General features: G+C 56.3%; 1 protein-coding gene across 2 annotated transcripts in view; it reads right to left on the reverse strand.

The window, feature by feature from the left end:
- Window positions 1-19,723, reverse strand: part of SORCS2 (sortilin related VPS10 domain containing receptor 2) — a 512,852-nt gene that overhangs the window by 181,571 nt on the left and 311,558 nt on the right. For both annotated transcript variants that reach the window (XM_087434882.1, XM_087434881.1), the window contains exon 3: window positions 5,949-6,048. In XM_087434882.1, the coding sequence (XP_087291008.1) occupies window positions 5,949-6,048 (100 nt within the window). The remainder of the gene's footprint in view (window positions 1-5,948; window positions 6,049-19,723) is intronic.

Consider the following 19,723-nt stretch of genomic DNA (forward strand, 5'->3'; position numbering starts at 1 on the left):
AGCACACAGTCTACACACAGTAGGGCCTCAATCTGCGTCTGCAGAGTGGATGGGCATCGGCGTGGAGAGCGAGCTTGCAGATCTCGTGGACCCTCCCTCTCGCAGGGGAGAAAGCTGAGACATCACCAGGGATGGGGGGAGTCTGGCTCCTGCTCACACGCATCTCGTTCTCCAGGCGCTGCTCCTCCGCTGGGAGGGGACCAGGGGAGTCCAGAATGTCCGGGCTGGGAGGGGCTTTGGAGAAGCTCCAGTTCAACCTCCTCATCTTACGGATAGGGAAACTGAGGCTTAGAGAAGAAATAGGATCTGCCCGGGTCAGATCCCGCCCAGCTCAGCCGTGGTCAGACTGGGCCCATTGCAGTGGTGGCACATTAAAGAGCTGCCAATTGCCAACCTCCAGCACAGTGGGCTGGGCTGTGTTCCCACAGACCTGGGGAGCCCCATCTGCTCCCTGGAACTCTGCTGTGGGGTGCCTGGTGAGCTCAGGGTGTGACAGAGGGTGCTCTGGCGTCTAGCAGACCTGGTGTGAATCCTTGCCCAGTGCCAGGTAGAGAGACACTCAATGTATTTATTTGCATCGGTGAACAGTTTACTACCTACCAGCTGGGGGAACTTGGACGAATCTCCCAGCTTCCCTGAGCGTCTGTCTTCTCATCTGGATAATGGAAGTGATGATGCAAACCCCCGAGTCACGCCACCTCCCCTCAAATAAATGAATATGATTGACGTCCTGGCCCAGGGCCTGGCACACTGTGAGTGGTCACTGGAGGGGGACGCAGGAATCAAGGGACTAGGAGCGAGGGACAGACCCATGCGGTGATGGAAGGACAAGTCTGCTGTACGTTAAACTGAAGTCTCTTTCCCTGTCAGGCCCACCCCACCCCAGCCCACTGCAGGCATATTTCCTGAGTACCGGCTCAGTGCCAGGGCTGTGCACGGTTCAGGAGATGCGGCTGAATAAATCCGGTCTCCGCCCGGCAGTCTGCCCAGGCTGTACCCTGCTCCCCAGGACCTGTTCCCCAGGACCGCCCTTCAGGAGTCTGAAGACCGGCCCATGGCCCCAAGCCCTCCCTCACCCTCACCAGCCCCCAGGGCTTCCCCGTTCCTTGCGTGACGTGGTCTCACAGCAGTGTTTTCTGTAACAGTGGCTTTTCTGCCTCTAAATGCATTTAAAACCAAACCAAAGCAAGCTCCCCCCCCACACTGTGAGCCTCTACCACAGGGACAGCTCTGGGGACACAGCCTCACCGTGTCCCAGGCCCTGTTCTAAGTGGCTCATGTGCATCAAGTCATACCCTCCTCACTCAGCTTTTAGGACCCTGCTTTACAGATGAGGAAACCGAGGCACGGGGAGCTACAGAGATTGCCCACGGTGGTCCTGCTAGTGAGCGGTGGAACCTGTAGCCCAGAGCTTGGGCCTCTGCTCGCCTTGGCCTCCCTGACTCACGGCCACCCGGAGCCTCCTGTGGGTCGTGCCCTTCCAGGGAGCAGGATCTGTTCCCAGCCCCACCCAGTGCCTGTCCTACGTCTTCAGACAGAGGAGCTGGCGTTTCAGAGGAGCTTCCCCCCTCTCGTTTCTCGAGAGGGGGGAAGCTCAGGTCACCGGGAGTGTTGACCTAAAATGTTACCTGCCCTGTTAGTTAGAGAAGGAACCGCCCTTGTTCTTGTGACTGATGGTGAACTTGAGCTCTCGACACGGAGACGCGAGGCAGGCCAGGGGCCCGGCTGGCGCTGGTCACTGGTTCAGAACTCGTGCCAGGTCGCAGAGCTAGTGAGCTGTGGAGCCAGACCCAGGCCGAGCCCTGACATCCAGCAAGAGAAATAAAGGGGTCGGCCTCCAGGCTGCCCTCACGCCCAGCCCGCACGTGTCCTGACATCCTTCCACGTCCCAGGCCTTCCCAGTCTGACGCACTCTCGGCCCTGCCACCGCTGCCCTGGCTCACGCATCACAGTGGAGGGCACTGCACTCACCCGCTCCCTGCTCTCCCCCATGCATCCCTGGGCCTTGAGTCTTGGGGTCTTTGGAAACAACTAGTTCATGCCTCGGTGGGCCTGTTGGCGCCTTCAATTGGGGGGTTGCAGAGGGTGGCCTTTTAGAGGGAGGGTCAGTTCAGTCTTGAGGTGGGGGTGTGGGAGGGGGGGTTCTGTGAGAGATCAGAGCAGGGACAGAGGCCAGAACATTCCAGAAGCCTGGCCTCTGCCTGCATCTGTGACTTTGCTCCCCTGTCTGGGGTCCGGCAGGAATCAGGGTCAGTGCGTGAGGAGTAGGAGGGCCCATGGGGAGGCTGGTTCCAGCCAGGGTGGATGTGGGGGCAGGGCAATGCCATGGCAAGTGGGGAGAGAGGAGCTGCCTCCCTTCCTCCGGCCCCCACCCTCCAGCCCACCCTCAAAACGGACCCTGTGGGAGTCTCCTGTGGCTGCCGTAACAAGTTACCACAAACTTAGTGGCTTAAAACGACAGAAACTTATTCTCTCACAGTTGTGGAGGCCAGAAGTGTAAAGTCAAGGTGTCTCAGGGCTGCTTCCTTCTGGAGGTGCCAGGGAGAATCCTGTCCTCGTCTTCCCAGCTTCTAGAGGCGCCCGCGCTTCTCGGCTGGTGGCCCTTCCTTGTATCAGTCCAACCTCTGCTTCCATTGTCACATCTCCATCTCCTCTGACTCTGACTCTCCTGCCTCCCTCTTATAAGGACGCTGTGATCACGTGGGGCCCACCCGGAGAATCCCGGATCATCTCCCCATCTCAAGACCCTTAACTTCATCACATCTGCAAAGTCCCTCTTGCCACATAAGGTCCCAGGGATTGGGAAGGGGACACCTCTGGGATCCCTTATTCTACTGTAGGTGGCAGTTATGAGTGAGGTGCTGTCGGCACTTCCCTGTCAAGTGCCCCCTCAGTTGTTGCCCCCATTTACAGATGAGCCCCTGGGGACCTCCCTGATGTCCCCTCACGGGGGTCATGGCGGACCTGGACCGAGGACGAGGCTCCCCAGCCCAGGCGCTGTCCTCCAGGCTTCCCTGCAAATGCAGGGTGCCCTGAGCAACCCCAGAAAGCATCCTGAGCTCCAGGTACGCGGGCCCCATCCCGGTGGGGTGGGGGCTCTCCATGCACCCCCGGGCCCTCTGCAGCTCTTCTCCCAGGTGCACGGGAAGTCTGGGGATCAGGTGGGCAACGCAGCAATAGCATTCATTCAGCAGGACCTACCGCTGTTGTGGCACTCACTCATTCATTCATTCATTCATTCACTCCTTCCATTCCTCTAACACCCCGGAGCCCCTGTGCTGGGCACAGGCCCCACCACACCCAGCCTTCTACCCTAGCGATATTTCCAGACTAAATGTCCAGATTACCCAATAACCTCTCACAGGCATCGCCCATCAGGTGGTCCTGTCTGTTTTTAAAGACACAGGCGTCTCTCTGCCTGCTTCCCTGTCCCTGCCGAATGCCCCAGTCAGAGCCCCCCAGGACTCCATCTGCCCCCAGCCCCCAGGTGGCCCACACTGAAGCCAGGCTCCTGGTGCCCTTTATTCTGCCCAGAAGCCCCTACCCCACGTAGAAACCCCTTTGCGGGGCCCCAGCCCACTACCCGCACCATCTCATTAACCCTTCCAACCACCCCGTTTATAGGCAGGAAACTGAGGCTTGGAGGAGGCCAAGGCAGTGTCCAGGATGCTCGGGCAGGAACAGGGTCTGTCTGTCCTCACCACTGTCCGACCCGGCCTCCACGTGAAGCCTTCCTGACCTCGCAGCCTCGGCAATTCCCAATTCTGTGACTGCCACCGCTGCCTCTGCCCTTCTTATTGCCTAAGGTGGACACGGCCTGCAGGGCCGGCCCTGGAGCCACCATCACATCCCAGGCACCCGTGGACCCTCCCAGCTGGTGATGGACGGTAGGGACCCCTCTCACAGGGACAGTGTGCGTGAACAGCAGCCTGGGGAAGGCCACCGGGACCAGGCTGGCTGGACAGACAGAAATCAGGGGATGGCACGACCTCCTCTGTCCACTGCTGGCTGGAGTCTGGGGTTGATGGGGGGCCCCTCACCTGGGTCAGCACTGGCCCCCACTGGCCTGCCCTTGTCTTGAACTAGAATCATGGCAACCCCATGGAGAACGGTGACAGCGGGCAGGGAGGCAGGATGCCTGTCCTTGCCCTTCCCAGCATTCAGGTCTCCTACAATGAGGGCCTCCGCGCTCTGCGCACGCGGCTCTGCCCAGGCCCTGGGCTGGGGGCGCCACGTGGGCGTTTCCTTGCTCCCCCACAGAAGAGAACGCTGCGGCTCAGAGGGTGGGGCAGCTCTCACGGAAAGCGCGGAGCTCTCGGCAGAGCGAGGGTTCAATTCCAGCTCCTTCTCTTTACCAACCCTGGGCTGGTGTGATGACGAGGCAGAGCAGAGCCTGACTCGGGATGGGGACAGCTTGGGGACAGTGGGGCTGAGGTGTGGATGCTGTGTGTGTGGCGGGGGTTCATTCCCTCACACTCGCTCTCATTCCTCCACAGGAAGGACCCTCAGCTCCGGACCACGTGGAGCTGGGTTCGAATCCAGGCCTCCCACCACCAGCTGTGTGATTGGGGAAGTCTCACCTCCCCTACCTCAGTCTTCTGCCCTGGAAAACGGGATAATAACGCCTCCTTCCTTGGCCGTGTGGGGCGGAGTGAGGTCACGCGTGTGGATCCCCAGGGCGGGGTCTAGGAAGCCTCAGGGACTGGCAAGAACCAGCCCTCCGCCCTCCCTCCCTGCATTCCCAAGTCCTTCCCCTCCAGACTGCACCGGTGTCCCCAGAGGAAGGTCCCCCATCTCCATGCGCCAGCAGTCCTCCTCACCTCTGCACCCCAATTCTGTCCAAAAGTCAGGGAAACGGGAGAAAAAAAGACCCGCTTTAGAAAGATGACATCCCATTAACAAGTGCCGCTGAGATTTCCGGGACAGCCCAGAGAGCGGCCCTGCCTGCCTCAGTCCCCTGGCCACTACTCTCCACGACGGGCCGCTGGTCCCTGCAGAACCTGCAGTCTTGCATGCCACACCGACTCCCCTGAGCCCGTTCTCTGCCGTCAGCGTAACCGTCAGACCCTCAAGTGCCCTCCCCGTCATGCCGTCTGCATCGACAACTCCCTTTCCAAGATGCCCCCCGGTCTACAGAGGATTTCACAGGCTCTACGCTGCTCCAGCCTTTCCTTTAAAGTCCGCACAGCAACTATCAGTGCCTGTGGGCCGGCGTCGTGCCAAGCCAGAACGAGGCTCTGGGTTCTAATCCCCAATGTCACAATCCTCTGTGCAAGACGGCTACGCGCCATTTCCCATGAGGAACCTGATCTGTCTGAGTCCCTTTCTGTGACACTGAGCTGCTTCCCTGGATGGAGCCAAGTATGCAGGATGGCTCTGCCCTGGGCGCCCCTTCTGACCTCGTTCTGGGGTCCCGAGGTGGCCAGGAGGCAACTACAGGTTTGCAAACGGGTCTTCCCATGGAACCTGATGAGGGTGGTGGTAGCCTTGAAATGACAAAATTCCCTATTCCACAGCCAGGCAGAGAGCAAAGTTAGGAGACAGGCTCAGACTGTGAAAACGAAGTAAAGCTCATGAAAAATCAAAGGCAAATCAAAACCAAATAAACAAAAAAGCCTGCAGAAGAGCGGGTCTGCTCATCACTGCCTTCTGAGGACTCCAAACCAAAAAGAGGGATTCTTTCTCCACTCCACAGTGCCCACCAATTCCTCCTGCTTTGCAGGATGGATGCTGCCTCCGGGGCAGGAAGAAGACAATGCACCGGATAGGCGTTCAGAGCCTTTCTCCAAAGGCCCAGCTGGTCGTTTAAAACACATTCATCAAAATGGATAACGGCGGAACCGGGAAGGTTGACGCGGGAGAGCTGGGGGTGAACATGTCGTGCCCGGTGGCCAGGGTCCCAGAGCCAGAACCTGGCTGTGCAGAGGTGGCGCCCGCGCAGCACGTACCTTTCTCTTGTTGGTCGGGCAGATGTAGAAGTTGTCGATGACGGTGGTGACTCCAGGCTGGAGGGTGAGCTTGGTGTAGGATGTCCCGAAGTCCGACGACCTGGGAGACAGGACGACAGCTGTCAGTGACGCCCCTCCTGGAGCAGGTTCACCGAGCCCACGTGTATCCAGCACAGGCCACGCACCCCAGTGTGGGCGCACAGCCCCAAGACACCCCCGGGTGTAGTCCTCTCCCTCTCCCGGGAGCAGCACTCCCCAGGTGGCAGGGGATGGGACCGGGGCTCCCTCAGGGACCCGAGCACGTGCTCAGGTCTGGAGCCAGGATGTGGAGTCAGGTCCTCTGACTGTGAATGCCAGCCAGTCTCCCCACCGAGTCCCCTCCTCGGTGTCCCACAGCATCCCGCCCTGTCTGTACGTGTATTTTAGCTGCATGATAGCTCTGTCTCATGTTTATGAGGGGCCTCATACGTGCCGGCACTTCTAGGTCCTTCCGTCTCTGATTCCTCGCAAAACCCTGACGGACTGTGTTACCACGTCCGTCTGGCAGATGACCAGAGGACGAGGAGGCTCGGAGGGGATTTCCTGCCTGAAATCCCTCAGCCAGCAAGTGGCCGACTCGGGACGTGAATGCCGGCCCGTCCCATGCAGAGCTGGCGTCCTGTTTGCTCTACAGAACGTCCGCCCACCGTGCCCAGGCCCCACGGTGGCGTGTCTGCCTGTCCGTTTCCCTGTCTGGACCCTGAGCTCCTCCAGGGAGCCGCACCCTCCACCCTGACCACGGGCGCCCACAGGACTGCAGGGACACGAGGGTACCGGAGCTCGGGTGCTCCTGGAACCCGGACCACAAGCAGCGCGCCAGCCAGTGAGCGCCATCACCCGGGCTCGGCACTGGGAGGCCAGCTCACCGCTCAGCACCACCGCGGGCCGGCCCCTCCCTGCCTGGGGCCCGTCTCCTTGTCTATAAGGAGGTGCAGGCGAGAATCTCTGAGAGCTCTCTGAGCTCTAACCCAGCCCAGCAGCAAGGAGAGGAGTCATCAGGGCCATTCCACATCTGCTGTTTGGAAGCAACGGGCACACCAGGACGTGAAATTAACTCCATGTGAAGCTTAACGTCCCGGTGACCCTGAAACCAGCGCTCCCTATTATCACCCCGTGAAAGTGTGCTGTGATTGCAGAGTGCTCTGGCTGCGAGCTGGAGGGACGGCAGGTCCTCGGGGCAGCACTTCCCATCCCAAATCTGAAGTGCGGAGCTCCAGTGATGTTCGGGTTCGGGGCTCTCCTGCATCTTCCTCCTCTTCCTACAGCGAAGAAACGCAGACCCAAGGTAGGGACAGGGGTAGGAGTGGGCCCTGGGCTACCATGCTTCTGCCGTGCTGGGCCGGGGTGGGGGGAGGTGTGCGGGGGGGGGGTGCCGGGGAGGGGCGCCCCTGGGGGCCTGTCCATCAGTCTTATCACTTTCTATCTTTTGGCCTGAGCCCTGCCTGGAGGGCGCTGAGCTCCAGGGCTGTGTTTATGGCCTTGGGGCTCCGTTGCCACAAGTCTGAAGAGGTCTGCTCCCTCCGAGGCCTCAGGGTCACAAGGTCCCTCCCAGGCCAGGACAGAGAGCAGCCCCCGCCCCTGGCTCCCAGGGGAGTCCAGCAGTGGCCAGCCCCTCCCCAGGTGGCAGGAGAGGATCCTCTGGGCCTCTGAGTGCCCTTGGCCTCCCCGGGGAGGACCCCCTGGAGAGAACAAAGAAGCCCCCAGAAGTATAATTAGGGAAGCACTTACTCTCTAAACCGCAGAGAATTGATTTTCTTTGGGAAAGAGGGAGCCAGAGGCCCCTTAGCAGAGGATCGATCCGGAGCCCCAGGAAATTCCAGAGCCCCTCAGAAACAAATGGCTGTGTTTACCAGCTTGACGCGTGGAAGACCTCCTGCCCATCCCACAAGCCACGTGTGTCTAAAACCTGCAGATTGATTCTGCCTCCCAGACACCTCGCGATCCACCCCTCCCCTCCATCTACAGACACCCGCTGCCTCGCCCAGCGTGCCTCGCCAGGATCTCGCCTCCTCCCTGCCCCCCTGGCCAGAGGAGCCTGCGCACTCAAGGGCACCTACGGGTGTGGGCCTGCAGCAGGCAGCACGTCGACCGAGGCCCTGCTGCCCGGGAGCCCATGTTCCAGCGGGGCGAGGGGAGGAGAGGGATAAACAAGTGGGCAAAAATGGAACGGCATCAGGTGCGACAGGGCAGGGAAGAAGAAGAAACAGCGCAGAGGCTGGAAGTGGCAGTGGGACCTGCTGTCTCAGAGAGAGCGGCAGCGAAGGCCCCTGGGACACAGGGACATTTGGGCAGAGACGGGAAGGAAGGGAGAGCGCTTTGTGCCTGGCTTGGGGAAGCCATTTGTACTGGGTTGAGTAATGTCCCCCCAAATTCATGTCCACCCAGAACCTGAGAATGTGACCTTATTTGCAAATAGTTTTTGCAGATGTCATTAAATTAAGATGAGGTCGTACTGGAGTAGGGCGGCCCTAATCCACTGACTGGTGCCATGGAAGAGGGAAATTTGGACACAGACACAGGGAAAATGCCATATGATAATGGAGACAGACAAGAGCTGCTAAGGATTGCCAGCCCCCACCAGACGCTAGGAGAGAGGCCGGAAGAGTGTCTCCCTCAGAGCCTCTAGGAGGAACCAACCCTACCTACACTTTGACCCTGAACTTCCAGCCTCCAGACTGTGGACAATAAATTTCCATTGTTTTAAGACAGCCAGTTTGTGGTCCTTTGTTGTGGCAGCCCTGGGAAACTAATACAGCCTTCTAGTTAGAAGGAACAGCATGTGCAAAGGCCCTGAGGACGGGATGGCCCTCCCTTCTCCTCTCAGGACAGGAAAGGAGAGGGGTTTGGTTTGTTTAAACCAAAGTCCTGCCACTGCCTTACCAGCCATCAAGGTGTCTGAAATTCCTCACCCTGCAGAACAATGCAAATCCAGCCCCTCAAATATCCATTTGCCCCAAGTTCCAGGCCTTCTGCCGGAGACTGGGGACATCAGTGCATTCACTCATTCACTCCTTCATTCAATATTTGTTCAGCTCTTTTATGCTTTAAGCCCCACACTGAGGGCTGGGTGTTCAAGTTTCTTCCTTTGTTCTAATTCTTTCCTGCCATGTATGTTTACTTAGGACCTTCTATGAGCCAGTCACTTCGCAGAGGGTGGGGACTCCATGGTGAGCAGGACAGACACTGTCCTGCCCGTGGGGATGACAGCCTGGCTGGTGAGACAGACCAAGCAGACAGATAATTCCAGGTAAGCAGTGACACCAAGGGACATGTCCAGAGAGCTGTGGAAACTCTAAGGGGGATTTCCTCAGCTCCCCCAGCCCCCAAGCTGCCCCTGCTGCCCACCTAATCCGTCACCCCCTCTTGCTGACTCTTCCAACTAAATCATTTACATTCCATCCCAGCATCTCCATCCCCTCTTCATCCAGGCCCTCTTCATCTCCCACTGTCCATGGGGGTCCCAGCAGGTTACAGGCTCAGAGGAGAGGGAGGCTGATGCTGGCTGGGCAGGCTTTGTCAAGGAGTGGTGTCTTCATTTCCTGTGGCTGCTGTGAAAACTTAGTAGCTTAAAATGAGATAAATCTACTATCATACGGTTCTGGAGGTCAAAAGCTGAAATGGGTCTTACGGGCTAAAATCAAGGTGTCTGCACCTCCTGGAAGCTCTAGGAAAAATCCATTTCCTGGTCTTTTCCAGCTTCTAGCGGCCTCCTGCATTCCTTGGCTCGTGGCTCCTTCCTCCATCTTCGAAGTGCATCCCTCCAATCTCTGCTTCCATAGTCGCATCTCCTTCGTCTGTGGTCAAATCTCCCTCTGGCTCCCTCCTGGAAGGACCCTTGTGATTACGAGGGGCCCACACAGATAATCCAGGATCATCTCCCCATCTCAAGAGCCCTCACTTAATCACATCTGCAAAGTCCCCTTTGCCTTGTAGGGTGACATATTCACGGGCTCTGGGGACTAGGATGTGACACCTCTGGGGGGCGTTTTTCTGCCTTCCACAGAGGGGCACTTGAGCCAGGTCCGAGGCACGGCTGGAGCAGAGGGGAGCAGGAGGGGCCGCAGGAGGCTGTGAGGGAGACGGCAGGGCCAGAGGGGAAGAGGTGGGCAGGGGCGGGGCGTGAGCGGTCCCCAGAGCCACAGAGAGATCCTGACTGCTCTGCGATACGGCACCACTCGCCACGGGAGGCTGCGGGGCACTCGGAATGTGGCGAATTCATCCGAATTGAGACGCACTGTAAGTGTCAAGTCTACGCTGAGTTCAAAGACTTAGCACATAAAAAAGAACGAAGGTGCTTCATTATAATTTTATATTGGTTACATGTTGACACAATATTTTGGATACACTGAGTTAAATAAAATCTATTATTAAGATTAATTTCACCTGTTTCTTTTTTTAATTAATAGTTATTTTTTTAGAGCAGTTTTAGGTTCACAGAAGAATTGAGAGGAAGGTACAGAGAGTTCCCATAGACCCCCTGCCCCCACACACGCACAGCCTCCCCCACTGTCTGTATCCCCCACCAGATGGTACATTTGTCACCACTGATGAACCTGCATTCACACGTCATTACCACCCAGAGTCCATGGTTTACATTAGGGTTCACTCCTGGTGTCGCACATTCTGTGGGTTTAGACAAATGTATAATGACGTATCCAGCGTTACAGTGTCATACAGACTAGTTTCACTCCCTAAAAATCCTCTGTGCTCCACCGACTCATCCCTCCCTCCCCTCATCCCCCTGCCGTAACCACTGATCTTTTCACTCTCTCCATACTTTGGCCTTTTCCAGAATGCCATGTATTGGAAGCGTACAGAATGTAGCCTTCTCAGACTGGCCTCTGTCACTTAGTAATATACGTTTAAGTTTCCTCCAGGTCTTTTCATACCAACCGTTTCTTTTCACTTTTTAATGTACATTTGAAACTCCACACGTGGCTCATATCCCATTTCTCATGGACTCGCTGGTCTGGACACAGGCTGAGGCCACGGGCAGCCTCTAAAAGCTGTAAGCAGGCTCTGTGGCGACAGGTCTGTGTCCCCATCCGGCAAGTGCCATCTCAGCGGATCAGCTGAGTGATGTATGAACTGTTAATGGTGCTGGGGTCAAAGCACATGCTGTAGGAGCTTGTCATTGCTGCTATTTTAGGAAACTGCTGTGACTGCTGGTGGGACAGGTGACTGAGGCAGAGAGGGGTGGCAGTGGGGAGGAACTGGAAGGAGGTGCAGAACACATGCATGGCAGGTGGAATCGGAGAGACTTGGGGATGGGCGAGGGGTTGGGCTAAGGGAGGAGAGGGAGGGTGACACCAGGTGACACTGAGGACAGGGTGATGCTACTCGGGGGGGCACAGCTTGGGGAGGTGGAAGGTTGGGTTGGGAGGCAGGGCAGCCCCTCAGTGAAGTGCACTTGTCCAGCACCCACTAAGCCTGCGGGACAAGGCAGGGCTTGCAGACGGGTGCCTTCATAGTGGCATGTCTCCCCAGTGTCAACGGCTCGCCTGGCAGCAGTCAGAAGAGCCACATGACCCTGCAAGGCCCAGAGCAACCATGAGTCAAGCTTGCTCGGAGCCTGGGGCCCTGCTACTGAGGTGCTGAGCTCCCTGGGCACACACTCAGGGTGAGGGCCTCGGTTTCCCCTCTGAGGCATGAGAGGGTTGGAATCAGGGGTCCCTGAGGTCCCCATCAATGGATGGGGCTGGTCACGCACCCTTAACCTGCACTTTCTCTGCCTGGTACCTGGCCTCCCAGCATCCTTTGCGAGGCGTGCTTCGGGAGCTGGCTCTCTAAGGCCGGTTCTCACGGAAACTTCTTGTCCAGACCTTGTTTTCCAGGTGGGCCACTCAAATGTCTATGTTTCATCTCATTATTTCCTCAGCCACTGTTTCTCAAATAAATTCAAATAAATGAATAAGTCTAGCAGTGACAGTGTCTGTATCATGAAGATTTATTCCCCTCCCTGTGTGACTGAGGGAGGGACCAAGGTGGGCACCCCGCTCTTCAGAATGTATGATGTTTCTGCTGCAAACCAGCAGTGCCGGGGGACACACGAGGTGCCCGGTGACGGACGGTCCTGTCTTCCCTGGGAGGACGGTTATCTCTGTCGTGCACTCACCAAGCCTGAGACTCCGTGAGAGGTCAGCCCTCGCACTGCGCTGAGAACGCCTGGAGCCAGCAGGCAGCGGAGGCAGGGGACGGAACCCATTCCAGCGGGCGGCTCCGGCCTGGACTCGTGGGCACGGACGCCGAGGGAGGTGGGAGGGGGTGAGAAGGACCCCGGAAAACCCGCTCGAGGAGAGAGACAGAGGTTCAGTGAGGTCTTTCCTGCGGAAAGAATAACGGCAGCCGCGCTGCTCAGCTGCCCTTACTTTAAACTCCAAATCTCCCTCCTCCAAACAACAGTGAAAAACCCGTTGACCATCTCCTGTGTACCTTCAGTGCTGTGCAAGCAACAGGACTCCAGCAGACAAGGTGATGCTCCTGCCTGGAGGGGAGAAATCAAGGCTGGACGGAGCAAGGGTGGAGACCTAAGTCAGGTTCCCAGGGCAGCCACAGCAAATGCTGCAAACTGGGGGCTTCAAACCACAGGAATTCACTCTCTCCCAGTCCTGGCGGCCAGGAGTCTAAATCAAGGGGTCGGCAGGACCCTGCTCCCTCTGAGGCTCTAGGGGAGGCTCCCTCCTGCCTCTTCCAGCCCCAGGTGGCTCCAGGCGTCCCTGGGCTACGGCCGCATCTCCCCAATCTCTGCCTCCGTTGTCACGTAGCCGCCTCCCTGTGTGTCTGAGTGTCTGTCTTCTTGTAAGGACACCAATCATCAGATTTAGGGCCCACCCTAAATCCAGAATGATTTCATCTCAGTCCTTAACTAATTACATCTGCAAAGACCCTATATCCAAAAGGTCACATTCTGAGGTTCTTGTGGACACAGATTTGGGGGGGACCCTCTTCAACCCTATACAGGCCACTGCATTTATTGAGCACCTGTTCTATACAAGGCTCACTCTGAATTAGACGCCTTACACTCCTGATTCTTGTTTACACCTCCCCACAGCCCAGGGTACCAACCCTGAGTCTAACGCCGCCCCCTCCTGAAGCCGGTACAGATCACCTGGTCAGAGTGAGGACAGCGGTCTCCAAGGGCATCCAAGAATCCACAGCCCAGGCACACAGCCAGCACTCAATAAATGCTTGTTGTACTCCTATGGAGGTGCTCCGGGTACCAGACCCCGAGGCTGAGTGACCTCGGGTGAGCAGGTTTCCCTCTCTGGGCAACAGTTTCCCGTGGAAAATGTGAAGATTGGACTTGGTCATGTCTAAGCACCAGCACCAATAAGCGACCCCTGACCCTGCCTGCTGGGGAGAAACTCCCCCCTCATCTCAGGACAGGGTCAACATTCCTGTGAGAGGTCAGTGTGCCCAGAGGGAAGGATGGAAGGGAGGGAGGAAGGGAAGGAGGGAGGAGGGAGGACGGAGGAGGAGAGCAGTGCTCACTGAGCAGCTCCTCTGGGCTGGGCTCCCCCACCCCAACCCCGCCCCTGCCCTTCCCCAGACTCAGTATCCTCACCATCTGTAAGCGCTTCTAACTGCATCCAGCAACTCAGAGAGTGATCATTCCAATCTACATTTATTCAAATTAAAAACAAAAAGCCAGACTCTAAAAATGGGCAAATAGAAATGTGGAAGGCAGTGCAGTTGGAAAATTGCTATTTGTAGATCGGCTGCTTAATTGCTGAATGTTTGTACTTATTCACTTTTTAAAAATGATTTAATTAAGCCATTTTCATACTCTATGTAATTATTTCATTGGCAGGGACATACATTCAGCTCCCGGCCCCTCCCCTTGTGTGGAGGAGCCCTGTCTCCTACCCATCTCCCACTGGCTACCTTAAAAACCCCACAGGTGTGAAGGTGGCGCCCACCCGTGGCTGGTGCCACCTGCAAGTGCGTGTCCTTGGGCAAGGCCTGGACCTCCGTGAGACTCAGTTTCTTCATCTGTCACAGGGGCTAATGACAGAGACCTCAGATACCCATGAGGAGAACAAGCACGAGCTGGGGCCGTGGTTCCGGGCAGGCGTCACCATCTCTGCATCGCTGTGCTGCCTGAGGGGACACAGCTGATGTCACACTGCTTGCACGTGGACCTCTCTCTGGTCCAAGGTGCAGTTGTGTGTGGACACACCTTATGCGCCCTAATGACTACGATTCTGAGGACTGGCCCTTGTTCTGCACCTGACAGTTTGCAGAGCATCTTGAGACCCCCGTAGCCACGCCAGGGGGTCAGAATTATCATCTGCACTTTACACATGGGGAAACCGAGGCCCGGCTAGGAAAGGGACTTGTCCCGAGTCCTACAGGGATCCAATGGCAGAGCCGGGACTCCAACTCTAGTCTCCAGGCGCCCACCTTGGGCTCTCCCACCAGAGAAGGTGACGCGCATTAGAGATGTGTTTTCCCAGCTGAAATGGGAGGGTTTGGTGGGATTCCAGCCGCACACGACGTCTGTGATGTGAGATGAGAAGGAATGGATGCTGAGCACACATCACACGAGGACCACTCTGATTCTCAGGAAATGACACCTCCCTGGGACCCGGAAAGAGGAGGCTTTGATCCGCTGCCCGGACCGTCTAATAAACCCTCTCAGGATCAGCGAGGAAAAGACAGTTAAGGCAGCATGGGCACTTCTAGGGCCTGTCAAGTCATTCCAGAAAATTCTGGAACGCGGCTTGAGATTCTGAGTGTGAAGTGGGGAGTTGGGCGCCAGCTAGGTGGGTGAGCTGAGGCAAGAGATCACAGCCTTGCCCTCAAGGGCACACACGATGGCAGTGGTGGAGGATGCCAGGCCAGTAACCCCAATACCTTGCAGCAACTGGGATGGGATCTGAGACAGCACTCTCCCTCCAACGTGAAAGGCCTGGGGGGGATTAATAAAACTCGTGCCCACCACGCTCTGGACGCCATGCTCAGGGAGGAGAGCATGGACTTACTGAGCCAGGACGACCACATTTGAACAGGAGTTTGCCTTCCCATTTGACAGATGAGGAAACCGAGGCTCAAGGAGTATTAAGTGACTTGCTCAGGATCACACCACAACTACAGAAAACTCGTTTTAAGCCCGGGCTGTTGGGCTCCAAGTCAGTCTTTTCTGCTCTACTGCAGGCTTCCCCCGAGCAGTGCATCAATGTCTGTGGAGGTGGGTGGCACGGCAGGTGGGAGGTGGGTCTGGACTTTCTGACTCCATCGCTCACTCCTGCGGAGTCTGGAGGGCAACCAACACTCTCTAACGTGTCAGCAACTGGACACTGACCACAGCCCATCCCAACTCAGGGAGCCCTGTTATTATCACCTGGGAGTTTTCACGCTGGCTTAGGGCTGCTGCTTAACCCAAGCCCAATCTTAAATCAGCCCAGGTGGTGTTCCCAGCGAGCCAAGAGGGACTCACAGTGAGCAGTGTCCCCATGAACTCACAGCGGGCAGTGGCCCCACGGCCACCACAGCACTGGTGCCCACCTCTCCAAGTCCAACCCAGGAGCCTCACTCTCACCCAGCCCTTCCATGTGTGGTTTCTAGCCTCCCTGCTGTGGCTGTGTGGATGTTTTGCACCCACTGGCGTTACCTGCTGAAGCTCACTGCAGATCTTTCTAGAAGAAGCTGGGCCAGGCAGGGCTGGTCCCAGCAACTGCCCCAGTAACCCCGCCTGCAGCTCTCCCAACACCGTCGGGACAGAAATTGGTACACGAGCTGTGACCAGATCATACTGCAAGGTGGATCACAGGATGCTCCTGCTCATGCTGGCTCCTGGCCAATTGCATCTCCTTTACTCTGAGGAGGATGCTAGGAGCTCAGAGCCTGTGGAAAGTTCTAGGAGCTCAGAGCCTGGGGAAGGAGCTAGGAGCTCCCATGGAGTCTGCAGAAGGTTCTAGGAGCTCCCATGTGGCCTCGGGGAAGGTGCTGGGAGCTCTCATGGGGCCTGGGGAAGGTTCCAGGAGCTCCCATGGGGCCTGGGGAAGGTAATATTTGAGCATCAAAGGAGAAGCCCCTGGCATGCCTGGGGCATCTGGGGAGCCTCTCAGAGTAGCTGGCAGAAGCTGAGAGGGAAAGGAGAAGGAAGAGGGCATGGGACAGAAGGTGGAGGGAGGTTCCGGAAGCGACCTGAGATCTTGTCTGGGAAGCTGGTTGCTCACTGCAGCACCAATAAAGGAAAAAGGCCCAAGTTCTAGGCAGAGGCGACAGAGTGGCCAAGGCCCAGAGCTATAGACAAGGGGCCCAGGGCTGACACAAATAACACACAGCAGCCTCAGCCACGACCGGGCTGCCTGTGCCCAGGCTCCTTCAGGCTCAACGTAAGGACACTTTGTGGGTTACCTTATCTAATCTCCATTCCAGCCAAGGACTCTCGCTGAGCCAACGAGGAGACTGAGGTGCAAGCAGGTGAAGTCACCTGCCTGGGATCATAAAGGACGCAGCGAGACTGTATCGGACACGGGTTCTAAGCTGTGGACCTTCTACCGGCTTCCAGCTCTATGGAGAGCAAGGGCACACTGTGGTTCCAGCTGGTTTTATTTCTGGAGGTTTTCAAATGACGCTAGGTGGGACCTGGGCGACGGCTCTTTTCCCAGCTGGTGGGGTCTTTAGAACTGGCTTATAACCATCAGGGCTACATAAGGCCCGTGTCCCTGGAAGTGTCCCTGGTCACTCTCCTGGCAGGGGCAGGGCTCACCTGGCGTGGGCAGAGCTGCCTGCTGGTCCCCTTGGCACACGGGCCCTCAGCAACCTCCAGCAGAGGTCCTGGTTGTCAGTCGCTCTGCAAGCTCTCAGCTGGCACACTGCCACGGGCCACGGTGGGTGACTGAGCTGACCCCTCCCATGCCCGCCGGCCAGCAGGTGCAGGGAGGGGAGGTGTCAATTACCCCGGCGCTTCCTCAGGCTGCAGGCCAGAGCCCACCGCTGCATCTGACACCCTGCTGTAGCTCGCTGCGAAGGAACCCAGGGACCAGCCAGGACACAGCTGTGGCTTTGGGTTAATTGGGAAATTGTATCTGATGGGGGTCTGCCGGGGCCAGGCTGGGTTTACTCCCAGGTGGAGGTGAGTCTCTGGCGATCCTGTCCTGGGGGGGTGTGGAGGTGCCGGGGGAAGCAGCGGACGTCGCTTTGGATTTTGTCGGGAAGCACACACAAGCGCCTCCTACATATGAGACAGGCCAGTCACTGCCCAGGAACGGGCCCTGCCCACGTGCAACTTCCTTCTCCCGCTGCCCAGAGTGAAGCACAGAGATGCACATGCTCTCCCGGGGAACCAGCCAATCTGGGAGGATGCCAGGCCCCTCTATAGCCCAGAAGTGTCATTTCAAATAGGAAGTACCCAAACAGAATAAGACAAATAATAACACAAATAGACTCGCTGCCGACCAGATAACGCAGCTCTGCAGAGCTGCCCCGTCCAGCAGCTGCCTCGCTGGGAAGAGGGTGGCTGGGAATTCCCGGCAGGAGTGGACTGGGCAAGGGAACTGGAAGAAAGCCTGAGGTGGGGGGGGTGTGACCTACAAGGTCAGAGCCGAGGCCTGGCCTCAAAGCTATTAGGGGGCTGGGCCAGGTCAGGCCTGGAATCTATCCTTAGGAAAATTCCTGAAATGTAGAAATCCCCATACAATAAAATTTCCTTCCTGATATGCCAACATATCCTCAACTCTCCTTGGAATCATTGAAAAATATTAGAACAAGAACCGCTAACAGCTGCAACATTGACAAGAAGAGGCTTCTCCTTCAACCATCAGCTGGGTCCCGTTCTTCCTCTGTCCCCGTCCAGCCCTGTTCATATGTGAACATACTGATAGTGTTGCAGTTACAACACGTACATGAATTTTGTTCTGATTTTATCACTGAATGGTTGGCGTTTCCTGCTTGCTGTGTAATATTCCATCCAGTGCTTGTGGCATTATGGATGGGCCATTTGTGAGGTTCAACTTTTTTTTAAGCCTTTCTACAAACAGCGAGTGCCTACTATGTGCTGTGCATTTTGGAAATTCACTTTTTTCTGTCTATTGCTATTACAGGCCCCCCTGCCCTTCGTAAACAACACTTTTGTTACTTTAACACATCCTGGATTATTCCCTATGGTTAAGTCCCAGGAGCCGGGCTCCTCTCTGAAGCTCTAAGCTTCTGTCTGACTTTTAAAAAATGTATTCTTAGATCTGAGAAACTCTTACAACTCAATATTTTAAAAACAAGCATCCTCATTTATTCTTAGGGGGTCCTGGCGCAAAATGATAACATTTTTATATGCCTGTTCCCAGATTATAGAATCTGACACTCTCAATTGATTTTTTGAGTAACTGTTTTCTATATCCAGTTTCTGCTAAAGGCAGGCCAAATGATATATTGAACATTTTAAACAAGAGGAAAAAATATAGAGAGACATCAGCAGATGAGATCTGGGCAATGGGGAAGGGAATTCTATTTTAAAATGTTGAATATTCCAACACAAAGTACAAAAGCTAAGTAGGAAATAAGACACGATGAACACAAACAGCTCCCCATTTCAGTAAACATCAAAGAAATACTTTAAATTGTGAGGTTGGGATTACCTGGTTGACATTTTTTAATGGCAAAAAGTTCATGGAATACAAAACAAAGGTTGATTCAATGACAAAACTGAATAGTTAAGTCAGTGACCTACAGATTTCCATTCCCAATGTCCTTAAAGACACGCCCCCCACACCTGCTCCTGGCCTGACCGCTGGCCTGCTGTTGTTGGGACGCTGGCTTTATCCTGAAGGTCTAGGGGCGCATTGGAGGTTGCTCAGAGGGTGATTTGATGGTTTGGGAGAAGAGGTAACTCGTGTAGGCTGAAGGAACAGAGAGAACTTTGGGCCTCTGGCTGGCACCGTCTGCAGGTTTCACCCGGGCCCCTGGCCTCTCACCGCTCAGCAGGAGGCCCCATGACACCCACTCTGGGCTGAAGCTGGGGATCTGGGCTTACAGCTGCCTCCATCCTCTTCTGATTTTGGACCTCAGACAAGTCAGTCACTATCTCTGAGACTTGTTTGTCTGTGGTATCAGGTGGCAATAACAATAATAATGTTAATAACTCACCATCATTATTTCCTCATGTGTCCAGTTCCATGCTAACCAAGCGCTTTGCATGGATAAGCTCGCTTAATCCTCCTGACACCCCTACAAGGTAAGGAGCAGTATCACGATCCCATTTTCTAGAGGGGGAGCCTGGGGCACAGAGAGGTGAAGTAGGAAGTGGAGTAGCTAGGCGTGAACCCCAGCAGCCTGTTGAGCCCAGCCTCACCCCCATCACCCGTAGCCCCCACTCTGCACCAGCAGCCACTTCCCAAACAGGATAGTGTGCAAGGAGAGACTTCTCCAACCTGAACCTGCAAATTTGGCAGCAGGCGGGAGATTCAACAGGGAGCCAGGACCACCCAGAGAAGAAGGCTGAGGCTCTGCGTGAATCGGGAATTTTCCCTTCACGGTTTGGCTGGGGGCAGCAGACCATGTGGCCCAGTTCCTTCCAGGGGGCATGCGCCCTCCCAGGAAGCACCCTCGTCCCACACGCAGCACTCGTGCAGGGGCCCTGTCAGCCTTCCATGGAGGATAATAAGCACTTCCCCACAGTCTTGCCCACGATAGCCTGTGTTTTCCAAGCTTATAAAACCTGCAGAAGATGCCAGCCAGAGGCCCCAAGTTCTCTCTGTTCCTTCAGCCTATGCTAGTTTCCTCTTCTCCCAAAC

This window comes from Ceratotherium simum, chromosome 8 (assembly GCF_057802395.1).
Source record: "Ceratotherium simum simum isolate JZ-2026a chromosome 8, ASM5780239v1, whole genome shotgun sequence".
Classification (NCBI taxonomy): domain Eukaryota; kingdom Metazoa; phylum Chordata; class Mammalia; order Perissodactyla; family Rhinocerotidae; genus Ceratotherium; species Ceratotherium simum.